At 40.1% G+C, this 19583-nt stretch overlaps 1 protein-coding gene across 1 annotated transcript in view; it reads left to right on the forward strand.

Moving 5' to 3' along the window:
• Aoah (acyloxyacyl hydrolase) overlaps positions 1 to 19583 on the forward strand; it is a 212685-nt gene that overhangs the window by 16706 nt on the left and 176396 nt on the right. The window contains exon 2 of the mRNA XM_036188387.1: positions 12383 to 12478. Within this exon, the coding sequence (XP_036044280.1) occupies positions 12383 to 12478 (96 nt within the window). The remainder of the gene's footprint in view (positions 1 to 12382; positions 12479 to 19583) is intronic.

Raw genomic sequence — 19583 nt, forward strand, 5'->3', positions numbered from 1 at the left:
GGAGGACTGAGAGGTGCATTGATTACTGGTATGATGATAAGTCATTAGAAGTCAATTTAATACTCTATTATTTGGCAGAATAATAGCAGTAGGTTCTTCCCTGTGGCCTATGACCTGTCTAGCCATAGGGTCTTGGCCTGATAATGGTCAAAGTATAGGTTTTATTTTGTGGATCAAGGATTAAGTTCAATCAGAAAGTTCTTGGGTACCCCCATGGCATTAATGCCACTGTTACACCAGTGGGCATGTCAGGCCTGCCAATGCTGTAGGTCACAGGTTTCACAGCTGGGTAAAATTGGTGATTACTTTCCTCTTCTTGCTTGCTCAGCACCTTCTATCACATGAAAGCTAGCCAATAGGGATGAAGCATCCAGGTCTGCAACAGCTTGATTTCTTCATGTTCTATGACTGAAACAGGCAGTGTCTTCAGTAACAGGATCTTATTATTAAGTTCTGGAGGATAACCAAGAATATTGGCAATATCCTGTAAAGTATTTTTTGGAATCTATAGGACCTCACTAACCAACAACTCTATCAAAAGAAGCAGCCCATTCTCAGCACTGGGCTTTCTAGTTGTTATTCTCTGGGTGTTTTGTTGCCTGGTACTTTAATGTATATAATATATATAATATATGTGTATGTACATGCATGTATATTGAAGCTTCAACAGTAGCATATTTTTATGACTTTTTGAAAGGTCTTTTGTGTTATTTATCCCTCCCTATATTCTCTCTTCTACTTTGCCCTCTTCCTCACCCAAATTTAACTCTTATTATTCCACCATTCCCCTTTAACAATGTGTTCTACATCTTCTTCCTTGAAAGCCCTTCTCTGTAACCTGTTAATGATTTTTTTTTTTTATCTATCTAGGTATTTCAAATGAGCCACACATTATCTGAAGAGTCAAGGATAACATCCACTGTGATAGAATACCTGTAATGTCAGTCTTTCTGTATCTCACACAAAATGATGTTTCCAGCTCCATCCATTTACCTGAGAATTCTACAATTTCATTTTTATTAAAAGATGAATGATATTGCATTGTGTAAATATCCCACATTTTCATTGTTCATTCATCAGCTGATGGACATCTAGGCTGTTTCAATTTCCTGGCTATTGTGAATGAAGCAGCAATGAACATGGATGAGCAAATATCTCTAGAGTAGAAAATGGAGTCCTTTGAGTAATGTTCAAGAGTGGTATAGATGGATCTTGGGGTGGATATATTTCTAGCTTATTGAGAAACCTCTACATGATTGAGAAACCTTCTCCTGATTGCCATAGTGGATGCACAAGTTTGCACTCCCACCCATAGTGGATAAGTAGTCCCCTTCACCATATCCACAGCATTTGTTATTTGGTGTTTGATCTTAGCATTCTGACTGGAGAAAGATGAAACCTCAAAGTAGATTTAATTTTCATTCCCCTGATAGGTAGGGATGTATAATGTTTTCAAAAGTGTTTTTCAGCAATTTGTATTTCATTTTTTGAGAACTCTGTTATAGTTCCATGCCCATGTTTTTAATTGGCTTGTTTGTTTTCCTTTCTTCTGTCTGTCTGTCTGTCTGTCTCTCTCTCTCTTTGGTTTTTCAAGACAGGGTTTCTTTGTGTAGTTTTGGTGCCTTTCCTGGATCTCACTCTGTAGACCAGGCTGCCTTCGAACTCACAGAGATCCACCTGGCTCTGCCTCCCAAGTGCAGGGATTAAAGGCGTGCGGTACCACCGCCCGGCTTGTTTGTTTCCTTGATGTTTAAATTTTTTGGTTTATTTGTTTGTTTTTTGAGTAGTCTAGATACAAATCCTCTATGTATATATGCAAAAGATTGTCATTCTGTAGGCTACCTCACTACTGAAGTGATAGTTTCCTATGCTGCACAGAAGCTTTGTAGTTCATTTTTTAGTTGCTTGTGCTATCAGATGCTATTCAGAAACTTTATTCTGTGCCAGTGAGTTGAAAAGTATTACCCACTTTCTTCCCCTCAGATTCAGAGCATCAGGTCATATGTTCAGGCTCTTGATCTATTTGGTGCTGAGGTTTATGAAGGATGAGAGATGAGGATCTAGTTTCATTCTCTACATATAGCCATCCAGTTTGACCAGCACATTATATTGAGGATGTTCTCTTTTTCCAAAGTGTATTGTTGGCCTTTGTCAAAAATGAGGTGACTATAGTACTGTGGGCTTACACATGCATCCTCAGCCTGTTCAGTTGACCAATGTGTCTCTTTTTATACTAGTACCATCCAGGTTTCATCACTATAATTCTAGTATAACTTGAAATCTGGACTGGTGACATCTCCTATAATTTTTGTTTCATTGGTGTATAGCTGTTCAGTATTGTTTTGATTATCCTAGGTCTTTTCTATTTCTACATTAAGTTTAAGGTAATGTTTTCAATGTCTGTGAAGACCTACACTGGAATTTTGAAGAGAATTCCATTGAATCTGGAGATTGGTTTTGGTAGGCTGGCCGTTTTCATATCTGTCCTGCCAATCCATGAGTATGGGAGGCTTTTCAATTTCTTCTTTCAGTGGCTTAAAAGTTTTTGTTGTACTCCCTTGATTAGATTTATTCTGGAATGTAGCTTTGAGGCTATTTCAAATGGTATTGTTTGGGGCTTTCCCTTGATTAAAGCACAGGTCATTCAGTAAAACAAGCATCAGTTTATTTTAAAAGATTGAAATCATTCAGTTATCTATCAAATTAAAATTCAAGAATGAGAAAATGTGAAAGCAAAGTAATACATTTTCTTTCCAAAACAGGATGGAAGAAGTCTAGCATATATATATATTTTTTGCATATATTATTATATTCTGATGGCAGCTAAATCATATTTAAAGAAAAGTATATAACTTTCTTTAGAATAAAGATCTAAGGTCAATAATCTGCATTCTACCTCAAGAATCCAGAGAACAACATTTCAAACCCAAACTAAGAAAATAAACATCAGAATAGAATAGAATTAAAATTAATAAAATAAAATAAAAAACAAATGTATTAATGAAAACCAGATACTGTTCTCTGAGAAAATAAACAAAACCAATGAACTCATAAAAGAACTCACCATTTAAAATGGGTAAACATAATTTTAAACACCACTATATACCCAAAATAAATTAAAATGATTATAATAGACTGTTATGGACAATTTTGTGTCATGAAAGTCAAGAATTAAGATATGGTGGGAAATTATTAAAGAAGACCAGAACACTGAAAAATGACTTAAGAAGAACTATAAGGCCTGGATAGAACTATATCAAGTCAAGAAATTAAATGAATAATTAGAAGTATGTTAGTGTTCTTGGGCTGCAATCAAAACAAAACAAAACTACCACAGTTAGGTGTACTACGACTATAGGAATGGATTCTCTCCCAGTTCTGAGGTTGCAGGTCTGAGGTCCTCTATACTTGTCTCCTGGCTTCGGAGGTTGCAATATGTCACCCTGTTCTTTGTCTTACAGCTGTGTATCCCCTGCCTTCTCTTCTGGATGTGTGGTTGCCTCTTCTTGTGAGAATGTTTACTGTATTGATTATGGGCCTGTTCTATTCTAGCATGACCTCATCTCCACTAATTACAACAGTAACACCTCTTTTCCACAGAAGGCATATAGACGACCAAATTCCAAGAAGGACATGCATTTAGGGCATGTTGGCCAAGTTTATGAAATCTCAAGGCAAGCTGTTTTTACTAGCAAGTTCCATAAAAATAATTTCCATGAAATGTAATTCTTTTCATAAAATAAGAGGAAGAACTATAACCCAGTTTGTGTTATATTTTGTTCTAGTGTTAAATCCAGACAGATACCACATGAAAGAAGTTAGCAGAACATTACTACATAAACATAGATTTAAAAATCTCTTAAAATACCCACATTATAAATTCAGCAACATATAAAATTAAATAAATGATATTTCATGATCAAATGGCATCTTTGCTCGAAATGCATGACTGACTTATGATCTGAATGTTGATGGAGCGCATGAAATTTGCAAAATAAAGGGTATAGTTACATTATCAACCCAGCAGAAATGTGAATTATTTGACAACATCTGTTAAGATATCTCAACAAATTATAAAAAAAAAGGAAATGGACTCCCCCAACCTGATAAAGGACACTTATGAGAACCCTACTGTTCACTGCAGATTTAACTATAGTTTCCTTCCGAGATCAAGAGTAAGGCAAGATTTCCATTCTTGCCACCCCCATGCCACACACACAAAGGCAGTTGTGAAAGTCATACAAATAAAAATGAGTGGAAAATAGAAACATTCACTTTCCTTTTTTTTTATTTCAACAGGTGTAAGTAAAATGATAGCAAATATAATTAAAAGGTAAACATTAGTTAATTTGAAGGTATATTCATCAAAAACCAAAAAAGTGAAAGACTCCACTAGCAGCACTGTTTTTCAAGTCAGTTGATTTTTAGTTCTTTCAGATAAACTATAAGAGACAACAAAGTTGTCAGGTTATAGATCGTTTCAAATAATTTTTTGATGATAACTCATTCTAAAATTTTGGTATTTAACTCTGAGGAAGTTCAAAGAACTGAGTTATGTTTCTGTATGAAAATATCACTATTCCCATCTATTTAGGAAAATACCTTTCTCAGCACTTGCATGTGTAAAAATGAAAACACAGGAACAAAAGTTATGCTGAATTTTGTCTCTGCATAGATATATGATATTCATTAATAGATATCACTATTAATTTAGGAGACCTAACCATTTCATTAAGCTATACAATTCTAAAAAATTTTTGCCTTATTATTCAATATTTTCTCTTATGTTGGGAATATATTTTGTTTATATGTTAACTTTATTAATATAGAAACCCTATCTAAAATTTTAATAGACCATACTTAATAAAAATTTAATGTAAAAATTACAATAATGTGATCAATAGTTTTTACCATTAAGGTATATTACACTGGTATAAAATATGTAGTGGAAGAAGAATTGAAATAGAGTTGTCATTGAAAAGAATTCAAGGTAAAGAATTATCAACATAGAGTTAAAATCTTGCTTGTGTGTTTTTAAAGTGAATGTGCGTAAGAACAAATCACTGGTGTTCATGTTTATTTATATCCATATGAGCGATTAGTTTCACAGTTCTACTGTCATATTTACAATCTGTCCTAGATCACATACTTTGCAACTAATTAAATTGACATCTACACTAGCAATTTTTAAATCCCAATAAAATGTACTCTACCCTACAACTGAAACTCTCATCTGCCTGCCTAGCTCTTTCGCTTCTCCTTTCTCCCAGCCCCTGAATTCTCACCTGGGGCCACACTCCTCTTTCTCAGTCCCAGGCTTTAAATCATTTTACTGACCTCTTTGGGAGAGCATACATTGAGGGGACAGTAGTCAAACAGGAGCAGGAAATCTCAAAAGCCGGATGGTTTCACTAGTGAGTTCCATAAAATATTAAGATGGAAATAATTCCAATAAGTGTAATTTCATAGAAGAGGAAAGAATACATCATTTGTGCTATATTTTGCCCCAATGTCAAATCCATCAGACATCACAAAGAAAGAAGTTAATAGAATGTTATTTTATAAACATAGATGCATAAACTTCTCCCATTCACCTATTCTCAAGCCTCTGAGCACATCCTGCAGGTGCTAATAAGTATGTGTTACATAAGTAAGGGGATTGATTGATAGCATGGAGTATCTTAACTTCATTTCTTTACAACTCACCTTCTTTTAAATAACCTACCTTTTATTTACTTATTTTTATTTCATGTGCATTGGTGTTTAGCCTGCATATATGTCTGTGTGAGGGTGTCAGATCTCTTAGAACAGGAATTACCGACAGTTGTGAGCTACTGTGTGGGTACTAGGAATTGAACCTGGGTCCTTTGGAAGAGAAGCCAGTGCTCTTAACCACTGAGCCATCCCTCCGGCCCCATGACTCACTTTTAATGTATTTGTGACTAAGTTATAGCATTCCCCTATGCTCTTAACACAGCCTAATTTCTTCTCTTGCCTCGCCTGACTGCTGCTCGCCCCCAGCTCTTGTTTTCACCAGTGACTACCAAATATGGTGCTCTCTTCTTCCCAATGTTCTTGGCCCAGTAGGCAGTTTAGAACTTGCTGAGTATTTTCTCATCAAAAGCAATATTCCAAGTGGCAGTTAGGTTAGGACCGAGAGCCTTAGAATCTACCCAAATGTAGAAAGACAGAGATGCCTGCAACAAAAGTAAATTCAGTCCCAGAAAAGTGAAAACGTGGGTAATGCCACACATTTTTCACAGGTAAATTTCTGAGCTTTGGTCTCCAGAAGTGTTCATGAAAAGTATGTCTGTCTGTCTGTCCCCTGTGGCTGCCTCAGCAGAGGGGAAGTAACATTTGTTAAATGTGTTCCTGCTGCAGGCACCATGTTCACGCTATTAGCTCTATCACTATAGCCCTGCAACTCTGTGTCACAAACACCCCCACTCACACAGGGATCATTTACTTGTTCAGGATTCTGTGGGCCAGGTCCTATTGAATATCTGCAGCCGAAAGACCCTGGGCCCACCTGAGCAGCTATACACACCTGGTAGATGGGGAAATGGCAGGAATGAATGATCCAGAATGACCTCTTTCATACAACTGGTAGTTGGCAGGCCTATGGCTGGGGTGCCTTAATTTTCCTCAAGCAGGTTAGCTCACATTCTTGGCTGCAACCTACAAGAGGTCAAATGTCACTGACAGCCACCAAACCTCTTGAGGTACAGGTTCTATTCCGAGCCACTGTCACTCCCTGAACATTCTGTTTGCCAAAGCAAGTTACGAGGATAGACTTAAAGGGCTGTGACATAAGTTCCACCCATTATGAGAAATAGAACTGGTGAGCTGCTCAGCATTTTTAATGTACCACACAGGCAGGATTCCAGGCCACAGTGCGCAGACTCCCCCCTAAGGTGCTTGGCCAGAAGTGGATCCCTGCAGCAGGTAGTTATAATCAGACCCGTTTACTTCTCTCCTCGCTATATCAGGGGTGTCTGCTTTATTACACACACTATTTTCAGACTCCAGATACAAAGAGATTTGCTATATATGAGGTCTTAGATAGTGACCGCTGAGTGAAACACATAGCTCTCCTGGTCCTCATTTCTGAATTCAACACCAGGTTGGACAAACACACTTGAACAAAGCCAGGCCTTTTATTAGAGGCCAGCAAGTAATCTGTAATGGGGGGAATTACTCCACACCCATCTCTCCCAGGAAAACAGTTGTTAGCTTGTCAAGGCAGGGAAAGCTCTTATTAGACTTAGAGGATGCCTCCATTCTTGCTGCTGAAGAATGCAATACACATTTCTCCACAGACCATAAATTAACAATTCAACTGGAAGGGAGTGCAACCTACTGGAGGGAGGTGAAGATGGAGCCCTACATCAAAGCTGTTCCCAGCCAGGGTGTTCGGTGTTTCAAACCCCATTACCTGCACATCTGTGGGGTCCTTTTGATCCTAACTCTTCACTAGGCAATGCAAGTGGGAGGGTTCGCCTGGTATTCACAGACAACTGGCATTTCTCATTCTTTATCTTTTCTCTCTCCACCCCTGGGGCCTGGCTCCTTTTTATCTACCTAATGATTTTCCAATTTTAGCCAGCAGTGCTAAGGAACTGCAACCATCACGAGTCTTTGATGGGATTTCTTTGAGTCAAAGTCAAAAGGAAAGCCTGTACCCATACTTCAAAGAAACAGACTGGTCTCCACAGAGCCTGGGGCACTTTGTATGCATCCCTTTAAGCCATGGTTTAAAACAAATGCACATAAGTGTAGGAGTGGATTTCTCAAGAAAGGGATATCCCAATCCATGGGGCCATTGGAATGAACATTCTTAAAATCAAATTCCAAGAAGCACCCTTTATGTCTCATGTTCCCCCAATGCTTCTGCTGATTTGAATGAATGTTTGGCATCCCCACCTTGTATCCTCGCAGGTCTATTGGGCTATTAATTTATAACAAGCTATGATTTTTAAGTAAGCAAGAGAAAGAAAATGTGTCACTAATTATATTGTGGGAAACGTGGAGAAGTCTGCCATGCTCTTTCAGGCTGTAGGTCTTGTTTCTCTGCTGATAATGCTTTCCCACTTCTGTTCTGCATGGTCTCAGCAAAGTCTCCACTCCCTAGTCCTTCGGCTGCTAATTAGCATCAAGTTGTTAGGAATTTGGGAAATGGATTGGGAATGCCCCTTAGACAAGGATCACACTACTAGGGATCATTCTGTTTACCTGAGGCCTATCAAGTTCTAGCATTTTCTTGCCTAGAACAAGTTTCTTGTCAATGTCATGAGACTCCTCTGATTTGGGAGAAACTGTTTGCAGGTTTTCTCATGTCCCCTCCCTGTCTGCCCAACTGGGAGAAAAGAGGAGCAGTGAACTAGTTTCTCTAGCTACTAATATCCTGACTCAGGTTTCTGATGTCTATCTTCTTGGGGAGGTAGTCCCTCTCCCTGCAGGGGTAGTGTGTTTCCTAAGCTTGTTTTCTTCGCTCACTCTTTTAGGAAACATGTGTGGTACTCACACATGGTGCTGTCGCTGGAGTGGAAGAAAAAGCATGACTGACTGCTCTCCAGGAAGTCAATATCAGAGCAGCATCTAGTGCCAGTCAAGGCCATCAGTACAGCGGGTCCTTTATGTTCATGGCTTCCAGACCTATGTATTCAACCAACCTCTGATCAAAATATGTTGTAGTTGTCTGTCTTGAACACGTACAGATTTTTTCTCTTTTCATTATTTCCTGAGCAATACAGTATAATAACTATTTGCAGACTATGCACATCATATTAGGTGTTATAAGTAACCATGAGGTGACTTGTAGGATCTAGGAGGGTGTATATAGGTGGAAGGTCTTGAGCATCTGTAGGTTTGGGTACCTAAGTGGGTTCTAGAATGTGTCTGTCACAGAAAAGGGAGATGTCTGGATGCAATTATGAGATAAGGGAGTGTAGTGGGTAGTCATTCCAGCCTTGGCCTGGAAGTTCCAACACCCATTGAGGCTTTGGTAATGGTCACACCTACAAGGCAGGGCTGAGGGAGGACGCTGAAGACCCAGGATCAAGAGGAGAGGTTTCTCTTGGTTCCAGGACGCTGGACGCTGGAGGTAGACACAGAGCAGAGTTCTCCAGAGAACACCGCCAGACTGTGCCATACTTTTCCCAGACCCTGCAACCTATCCCTTCATTTGTAAGCTACCCCACAAAATAAACCTCCCTTTTAACTACGTGGAGTGGCCTTAATAATTTCACCAATAAGGGAGAAGAGTGTGATATGGATGCTGATTGGGTAGAGAAGATAAAGTTCCAAAAGGATTTTGTGGAAGGTTTCAAATGGCTTGGAAGTGATGATTGGCAAAGAAGGAGAAGAAAAACAGCTTCTAAAACCTGAGCCTCTGAGGAAAAGTTGGGACTAAATGAGCTTACTTCAGGATACAGATTTACTGGAGGGGAGTAGCATGCTAATTTCTGATCCCTCTTAAGGTTTAATATCTCAAAGAATGGCATCTTAAGGGAAACAGAGGGAGCATGACAACTCACAAATGTTTTTATGCTCCTGTATCTTCATATTTTTAACAAGAAAATCCTGTAAAGTCAAGATGAATTGTGGCCTTATTCTTTTGATAAATACTACCCTGCTCTCACAGTGGATCTAGAACTAACTTCTAAATACTCCTAGTTCACTTCAGTCATGAAAATCACTCATGCTCCTTTGCATCTGCATAAGAGTTCAGACTGAAAACATTTTTCATGAAAACTATAGCAAATTACATGTGGTATAATAATAGTATTCCTTTGTATTTAAGCTGTCTGGAGTCATAATAGCAACAGGCTGAGTATAAACACAATTCCCAATGGAATCTCTGCTTGGTGATGTAGCAACCTTCTAATGTCACTTCCAGATTCCCATATTCACCCCACATTGAGTCAACCCTGGGCATCAATTAGTGCAGCTCACTGATGAGCTGCCTCTGGAAGTGATTCAGAGCAGTCTCTTAGGCTGCTCTTCACCACATGCTGGTGTGATTAGGAGCTGCACATTATGCATGTTTCCAATAGAATCTGCTATTTGGCTCAAAGGAAGCTACCTGTTGGCCAGAGTGGGAATTGAAACAGACCAGTAAGGTAATGGAGCTAGGAAGCAGCTGTAGAAGTAGCCAGTAACCCTTTCCCAGGAAAACCCTTACTGGTGACCAGATTGTTTCTGACAAGCTCTTAAATAGGCTCACTTCAAACCAGTAAACAATCCTTGCCCCTATTTTATGAACCAGGCATAGGGCCAGTCATTCAAAGAGAGGAGACCCCATTCCACTGCTAAGGAAGGTAGAGTCCACTCCAAACTCAAGAATGAAGTTCTTTCTTCCCCCACCCCAGAGCTGAGGATCGAACCCAGGGCCTTGTGCTTGCTAGGCAAGCGCTCTACCACTGAGCTAAATCCCCAACCCTAAGAACGAAGTTTTCAAAGGTAGACAGCCCATTCAAAGTCAGAGCACTTACCCATGACTGATCCAGTATTTGAACCTTGTGTTTGTTTTATTCAGTCTTTTCCTTTTCCACTGCACTGCAGCCTCTTACTACACCGAAGCAAAACAATTTGTCATTTTCCATTTGTAGTTTAATGTTTTAAAATATACTTGATATACACAAAATTAAGTGCAATTGGTCATATCAGATAAGTTGAGTGGGTTATTATCTTGCTATCCTGTTTCATGTCTTCACTGTTTACTTAAGTGAGATTGCATTGTTTTTATACTTTTAAAACAGAACAGATATACATGAAAATGATTTTTAGGCCATAGAATGTCAATTGGCACCAGCTACTAAATTTGTGGCAATATAAGAAAGCCCTCGAGGGTTGTGAATTCATTAAAATATACAGTCACTCAATGGTTGATGTTATTGAACATACCAACAAGTAGGTGCTGTCAGCTCAGCAAGATGGCAGTTGCACAGGTCTCAGTATCTCATGTCTAGTGAGCACCACCTCCCCAGTCAGAGGAAACAGAGCAAGTGTAAGCAAATAGCTCTCAGGCACTTCAGTACCTAGAGAGGTGGATAGCTCTCATTCCTTCACGGTATCCTCTCCTTTCATATAGGTTTTATTTCTTTCTGTCTAGAAATGCCCGATGGCATTGCTCACCTTCTCCCAGGGACCATGGTGGGAATTTGGCTTTAATGACATTGGTCTATAAATTGAGGGCTCTTGCTTGCTGATTTTCTCGGTCTCACTTCTAGTTAGCATCTTCATATGGAACGATCTGACAAATGACCACTTTTCCTAAGAGGATGAAGTCTAGCAACTACTCACACACTTACAGATCTTGGGCCAAGACAATACTTTTCTATGAAGAAGGAGTATCTTTTTCTATAGGAAGAGAATGTTTGTACCCATCCAACAGCTTGGTAGATTGAGGCAAGTAATAGAACCTTCAAGAAATGAGAGCTTAGCAACCTTGGGGAGTCATACTTCTCTTATACCAAAGTAAGGGAGAGAATATATTCCTAATGTGCTCAAGTTTTCTTCTGGACACTCATAACATTCGGTTCACACTTCCCTTTTTTTAAAAAAAAGATGTATTTATTTATTGTATATACATAAGAGGTTGCCAGATCTCATTACAGATGGTTGTGAGCCACCATGTGGGTGCTGGGAATTGAACTCAGGACCTCTGGAAGAGCAGTCGGTGCTCTTAACCTCTGAGCCATCTCTCCAGCCCTTGGTTCACACTTTTCACTGTGAGCTTTGTAGCCTGAGATGTTTCACGGGAGGTTGTGTTCTAAAGGCGCACTCAGTTGCACCATCATTGCAGTTAATCATCATCTTGCACCGTAGAAAGCATCTTATTTCCTGCTTCATAAGGTAACCAAAACTTAAAAAGGGAAGATGTTGAGTCTGGAACTCATTCCCAGGTCTTCTCACCTACTGCTCAAAATTAGAAAAATGACTTTAGGTCACAGGCCACAATTTTGTGGGATAGGAATGATCTACAGATAACAAAGACACCTATTGCAGAGGAGCAAGTGACTATTTGAGAAGCTAGTATACATATTGTATACAACTCTCCTCACCCTATCTCATTTAAACATCATCTCTTCCTCTTAGTTTCTCTAGGGTGTAAGCCAGATGAATTACTTCCCCAAAGTCACATTAGTTCAAAGGTGTGAAACTACTCTGACAACCCCAGATTTTCTGAGCCCTCATCCTGCAGTCTCCTCATTGAACTGTAAATCCCAGTGCTTTTAGGTCTGCTGGAGATGTTTAAGGGAGAAAGGAAGGGAAGTTTTGTGCTTCAGTTGGTGTCTTTAAGGACCCAGTCTTTCTACTTCTCTTCCCTAGCCCCTCCAGCCCAGTGTGACCTGCTGACATGTTCTTCTGCTCCCTGCAGGGTGTGTGGTGGTGGTATCTGTGATTGAACAGCTGGCTGAAGTCCACAACTCGTCAGTCCAGGTGGCAATGGAGAGACTGTGCAACTACCTCCCAGGTAAATCTGCAAGGGCCCTGATGCTCTGTGTCTACTTGTCTTCTCCATGAGTCACCAAGAGGGAGCTTGCACCCAGAGGAGGCTGACCGGGGCAGAATTAGCCTGTGCTTTCCTTCGATTCCTATTCTTGTGGTGTTTAGAGAGACTGAAGTCAAATGTCCACTCTAGGTAGTATCTGTAGGACATTCTCTATCACAGCAGACATCACTAAGGCCATATAGGGAGAAAGTGTTGAATGGCCAATTACCATTGTGTCACAATAATAATGATTTTCCCACCTGATGGTAATCACCTCAGATACTAAGAAGTCAATAAATAATTCTGTTTACTTATGCAAACATTCACAGACATACACACAGTCCTACTAATACAGATGTTAGGCTGGGAGGATTCCTGATCACAAAATCCCAAATAGCAAGGTATCAAAGACACCCTTTCTTTTTTTTCTTTTTTTATTATTATTATATTTGTGTTTTAATTTTACACATCAGCCATGGGTTCCCCTGTCCTCCCCACTCCTGTCCCCACACCCACCTTCCCCCATGCCCTCCCCTCCATTCCCATGTCCTCCAGGGCCAAGACTCTCCTGGGGATTCTTTTAAACCCGGTGGATTCAGTACAGGCAGCTCCAGTCCCCTCCTTCCAGGCTGAGCAAAGTGTCCCTGTGTAAGCCCCAGGTTCCAAACAGCCAGCTCATGCACTAAGGACAGGTCCCAGTCCCACAGCCTGGGTGCCTCCCAAACAGTTCAAGCTATTCATTTCATCTGGATCTCATTGAACTTTTTCACCCATCCTGAAAACTAAGGAACTGATGGGTGCTTTTAGACAGCTTTGGGTTTGTTTTTCAGACTCAGCAGAAAGAAAATATTTACTCTATTTTCTGTGTGCATAATAGTTATGTATTTGAGAGTCAAATTTTCTTTCTCTTCGTGAAAACTAATTCACCAAGAAGGCTGACATTATTTTTTCTGTTAAGTATGGTATCCAACCTAACGGTGATTGTATCTTCTATTTATATGCTACCCCACGACAGTAGCAAAAAGTCATTTTCTGAGAATTACATTGTTCATGAATTTAAAGGATTAAATATTTAGAACTCAAAAAAAAAAAAAAGATTTGGAGAGAATAGTATATACACATGTGCATATAATGTCCCAGATGGATCGTTGTTAAGATCTTGATGCATTTACATCAGGTCTTCTGTGAAATTAAATCACAGCATATAAACTGGAAACACCTTCTGGCTTTGTCTGCCCCAGTTCTGTTTTCCAACAACTCCCTAGAAAGAAAAATGAAGTTAATGAATATTGTTTTTGCAGGATTTCATATTTACATATTCACTCACATGGGTTTATAAGTAAATTGTAGTTACTTTGTTAGCAATTTCAAAAACAATTTCTGGGTAGAACAGAACAGGTGTAGAAAACACATAAATTGAATGTATAGTTTTCCAGTTTTGAAAGATAAGCTCCTCAGGTCTGGAGAGATGGCTCAGTAGTTAAGAGCACTGACTGCTCTTCCAGAGGACCTGGGTTCAATTCCCAGCATCCACATAGCAACTCATAATTGTCTGTAACTCCAGTTCTGGGGACTTGACACCCACACAGACATATGTGCAGGCAAAACACCAATGCACATAAAATGAAAATAAATATTTTAAAAAAGAAAGACAAGTCCCTCTGTAAAGACTTCAGTTTAGAAAGAACAGATCATTAGCCTCCTCAGAGGTTCTATCCATGTGCTCCATATAATCTTTAACCCATTTTTATCCACCTGCAAAAGAAAATGTCTAAACTTTGTAACACTTCCCACAACCTGGGATTTCCTAACTTCCTGTATACATGTGGTGTAATTGAACGTGTTTCTTTTAAGCTCTGTGATTTCTCATAATGGAACCTAGATCCAGAGCTTGGACACTCCAATTTGATTCCTTTGGCAAAATGATACATGGTCTTCTCTCTCTCTCTCTCTCTCTCTCTCTCTCTCTCTCTCTCTCTCTCTCCTCTCCCCCCCTCTCCTCTCTCTCTCTCTCTCTCTCTCTCCCTCCCTCCCTCTCCCTCCCTCCCCTCTCTCCGTCCCTCCTTCCTTCCCTCTCTGTCCTCTGTCCTCTTTGTAATTTTAGCAGCTGTTGACGCTTCAACTTTTTGGGAGGTATACTACTGTGGGATGTTCTCTATGCTGTGAAGGTATTGCTATGATTGATTGATAATAAAATGCTGATTGGCCAGTAGCCAGGCAAGAATTATAGGCAGGACAAAGAGAGAGGAGAATTCTGGGAACAGGAGGGCCGAGGCAGAGAGATGCTTCCAGCTGCCACAGTGAGTATAGCAAGATGTAAGTTACTGGTAAGCCACAAGCCACATGACAAGGTATAGATTTATAGAAACGGATTAATTTAAGATATAAGAACAGAAGGCAAGAAGCCTGCCACAACCATATAGTTTATAAGTAATATAAGTCTCTGTGTGTTTACTTAAGGGATGTTAGTGGGAGAGATTTGTCCTGACCACGGGCCAGGCAGGACCAGGAAAACTTCAGCTACAGTATACCATTGGAATATTCCAACTTTTCATTCATTAATTGAAGTATATTTGACCTATTCCCTCATTATCTTATTTTAATATTTTCCTATAGTACCTAGTTCAGTTTGAAAAACCAAAACACATGCTTTATTCTTTACTTAGCAGTTTTTAAGAGAGTTCATTGGTTTTCAGTTATCATTCCAAAGTAATCATTTTCTTTAAAATGCTACAAAGTCATGATTTAAACATACCTGAGAGATTTCAGTCAATTGCAATCATTATCTTGTTGAAGCTCAAATAACCCCTTCTTTGACCAGAAGGTCAGAACCTCCTTTTCAATTTGATGATGAGCTCAGGTAACCCTGGACAGCTTTCTCAATAACTGGAAGAGCCAGGTTGACAATGAGCTCAGACAACCCGGGACAGCTTTCTCAGTAACCGGAAGAGACAGGTATTCCAACAGTGTCTTGTACACTCCTGGAGCTTGAAATCAGTCATTTTTCTTAGAAATCTAGGAAGTTTTTTTGTTTTTTTGTTTGTTTGTTTGTTTGTTTTGGTTTTGTGTGTGTGTGTGTGTGTGTGTGTGTGTGTGTGTGTGTGTGTGTGTGTGAGAGAGAGAGAGAGAGAGAGAGAGAGAGAGAGAGAGAGAGAGAGAGAGAGAATTTGTACATTAAGACTAAAGCCTGGGTGCTTGGGAATCCTAATTATACTAATGGTCAATCTTTCTCAGCCTCTTCTGTGGACAGGGATAAAAAAAAAACAAGCATAGACACTTACATGTCCAGTGTTTAGCATAAATCTAATGAGTTCATGGTTCTACTTCCAACTCAAATCCCAAACTACAGGTATTTTTCTTGCTCGCTTTTGTTTCTTGGTTGGTGTCTCTTTATTTTAAAGTCCTAATTGTCAAAGCGATGGATAGAAATAAATAGCCTGGAAGTTCCCATTTGCCTGCCCCTTACCACACACTAACAGTCCATAGTGTCTGTTTCAGTATAGTTCCTAGTTCTTACTTTGTGTAGTTCACACTTACTGAGAGCAGTTAAGATTGGTTTTGTGCATAGTTTGCCCATTTCCCTACCTCTTGGAAGCATTGACCTGTATGATCTGAGCATATTGCCATTGTTTCAAATACCCATCCAGTCACCAACTGGTGACTCATGGCCACCAGACCTCTCCTGTGGATGTCCCTATAGTAGAACTGTCTTCTAAAGCTTATTCTTCAAGAAGCAGACTTGGGGAGAAGTGCCCCTGAATTCTTGAATGTTGATAACAGGCTGTCTGCAACCTTTAGATTTGAAAACCACAATTTTTGTGGATATGAATCATTGACTGTAGGTCTCCAGGGATAGCTCAGTAGGTAGGAACACTTGCTACAAGTCTCAGTTCAAACCCCTAGCAAACACATAAAATGTTGCACTCCCCTGTGACTCCAGGACTGTGAGAATGGAGATGCAGAGACAGGAGGGTCACAAGAGCTTGCTGGCTACCAGCCTGGCATCCAGATTGGTGGAAAACCCTGCCTCAAAGGAGTAAAGTGGAAAGTGATAGAGCAGGACACCAAGTGTCCTCTTCTGGCTTCCAGGGATGCTCATAGATATGTGTACCAGTGTGAGTGCACGCACATGTGCACACACATGTACAAACAACACATACACACACATATACATAATACATGCCCCAAAATCCTTGGTATGTAATTTATTTTCACAAAACTCTTACTAAAAAGTCTAATGTGGGGCTGGAAAGATGGCTCAGCAGTTAAGACCACTTGCTACTCTTGCAGAGGACCAGGTTTGGTTCTCAGCACCTATGTGAGGCAGCTCACAACAGTCTGTAAACTCCAATTCCAAGGGGTCCAAGGCCCTCTTCTGACCCCCTTCGGAACCAGGCACATACATGGTGCACATATGCACATAAAAACAAAACACTCATACACATAAAATAAAAATAAAAAAATATTTTTAAAAATGAAAAATAAATGAGAAGGTTAATATTGATCTAGTTTTCTTTTTCCTTGCAAGTCACTTGTTAGGTTTGACAAGCGTTTCAAAAGACACTTTTCTTTTTGTTTTCTGTGAAAGTTAGTGTGCTGAGCATAACATGTTTCGGTGTTCATTACTGAAAGTCCATGTTCTCAGGCACGCAGTGCTTTCAAGCATATGCATTTCCTAACTGAAGGACAGGCTTTGGATTTCTTCACAAGTTTCCTCTTGTCCATATATCAAATCTTTATTTTCTGTCTGATACTTTACCTCCCCTTTGAATCCTTTCTATCTCTCTTTGTGTGGATGTGCTGAGTGCTAGGGTGGAACCCAGGACCCCATCCATGTACACTAACCAGTGCTCTCACTGGGCTGTAACCCACACTGTATGTGTGTCTTATCATTCAGTGTCTTCCTCCCTTACTCTCTGATTTCTCTGAAGGCCCTGTCTGTTGTTTTCATTTGTTCTGTGTTTATTCAAATGAAACTTCATCTCCTTTACAATTTCTGTTTTTTCCTGATTTCTTTTATCCCATGTCTGAGTTTTTCTAACTTGGATTTCTTCTCTTCTTTTGTGTCTTATATCATTTTATTAACAACACTCATTTTGAAACTCTTTTAATCTTTTCTTTTGGCATGGTTTCTGCCATGGTTTGACTATCTGTAGGAATGTTATTCTTCTCCCCCCCTTATTATAGCTTTGTATGGGAGTTGACCTAGATACATTTCTATTGCTTATTTTTGCATGTGGGAAATTAATCTTCCAAAACTCTTAAAAAGAGGTGGCATAAGATAGTGTTTCTGAATGCTCAGAGCATCATCTTTGCTGCTTTTGTGCATTGTTTGAAGTACAGGTTGCTTGTTGCTCAGCTTTTCTGCATCTTTCCCCTAAGCTTCCTTTAGCTCCATGTTTAAGCAGCTCGGCAGCTTCCCTGAGCATGGGCCCTGCTCACAAGGGATCTGGGGTATCAGATTATACTAACTCTCAATCCTTCTGACTTTAAGTGCTGTGGGCAAAACTCCTAGGCTCCGTTGCCATCTTCTGGTTGGCTCATTCAGCTTTCCAGCCAGCACCTGAGACCTCTGGGCTCTCCTTTGGCACAGAGGCAAATGAGTCATCTTTACAGAACACTATGCTGTGTTCATGGGAGTTCCTAAATTTGTTTTAACTGTTTTCTGTGGACTTTGCTAGCCAAGTACTTTGGTGGGAGGTATCAAAGAGATTCCAAAGCTCCACTACTTCCCAGTTACCTTTCTAGTGTTCTCCTCTCTGAAGGCTTTAATTTTACATCAATAGTTATGCATTGCTTTGCAACATCCTGTTTTAATTTAGCATTATGTTTTTAAAACTACGTTAATTGTCTTAATGGGACAATTCCTCAATTGTTCTTTGTCATGTAAACATCTTATGTCTTTGATTTATGCTTTATTATTGGACATGCAGAATCTGTCAAAAGTCTTCCTTCTACAGTTTGGGTTCAGTTTGAATGTGTCCTCCAAAGATTCATGTACTGGAGGCTTAGTCATTGTGTGTCTGTCACGGCCTAACACAGGTGATACAGCCATGGGCATCACCCTGGGAAGAAGGGTGCTGATATTATGGAGAGAATTTGCAGCTAAGAACAGGTTGTTAGAAAAAAAGAACAGATGTACTAGGCATTTTAGCACATACCTGGGGCACCAGCTATTTGGAAGGTGAAGGTCCTGTGCAACATAATGAAGTATTGTCTCTACAAAATAAAAGGCACTCATGGAAATCAGTGAGATGGTACACTGGATAAAAGTGCTTGCAGCAAAGCCTGATGACCAAGTTGAACCCCCCAGAACCCACACAAATGGAAGGAGAGAATTGTCTCCATGAAGTTATGAAATTGTCCTGACCTCACATGTGAACTGTGGCACCTGTGTCCCCCTCATATCATACACCCATATTCTCTCTCTCTCTCTCTCTCTCTCTCTCTCTCTCTCTCTCTCTCTCACACACACACACACACACACACACACACACACACACATACACACACACACACACACACACACAGGAAGAGAGAGAGAGAGAGGAAGAGAGAGAGAAAGACAGATAGAGAGACAGAGAGACAGAGAGACAGAGAACATCCCAAAAATATTTAAAGAGGCAAGTTTTGGAAAAGCCATCATCTTCTTGCTTCCTCCCTTCTACTGTGTTTTGTTGCAGAAAGGAGACAGAAATGAACCAGTGAGGCTACCTCATCTTAGCCTTTTTGCCTCCAAAACTGAGAGCTAAGTGAAAAATCTCTCTCTATGACGTGCACGCCGCACCCACTGGTTACAGTGACACGTGTCACATCTCTGGGTTAAAGAGGGAAGCATTACTCCGTTTTGCAAAGGAGGGATTTGCAGGGAGTCACAGCTGTCACTCAAGCTGCCCTTCCACTTGCTGTGCCCATACCGTTGCCTCAGGGTCACCTCGGATCATTGCACCTCGAGTCTGGTTGTTCTTTCTCCAGGAAAAGTTATGTTGTCCGAAGGTCAGAGAGGGGAAGCCTGGAGAATGGGAAGCTGGCCTGTCCTAGGGGAAGCAAGGCAGACAATATGGCTTTCAGGGTTGTGTTTCCTACC

Source organism: Onychomys torridus, chromosome 5 (assembly GCF_903995425.1).
Source record: "Onychomys torridus chromosome 5, mOncTor1.1, whole genome shotgun sequence".
In the NCBI taxonomy this organism is placed as follows: domain Eukaryota; kingdom Metazoa; phylum Chordata; class Mammalia; order Rodentia; family Cricetidae; genus Onychomys; species Onychomys torridus.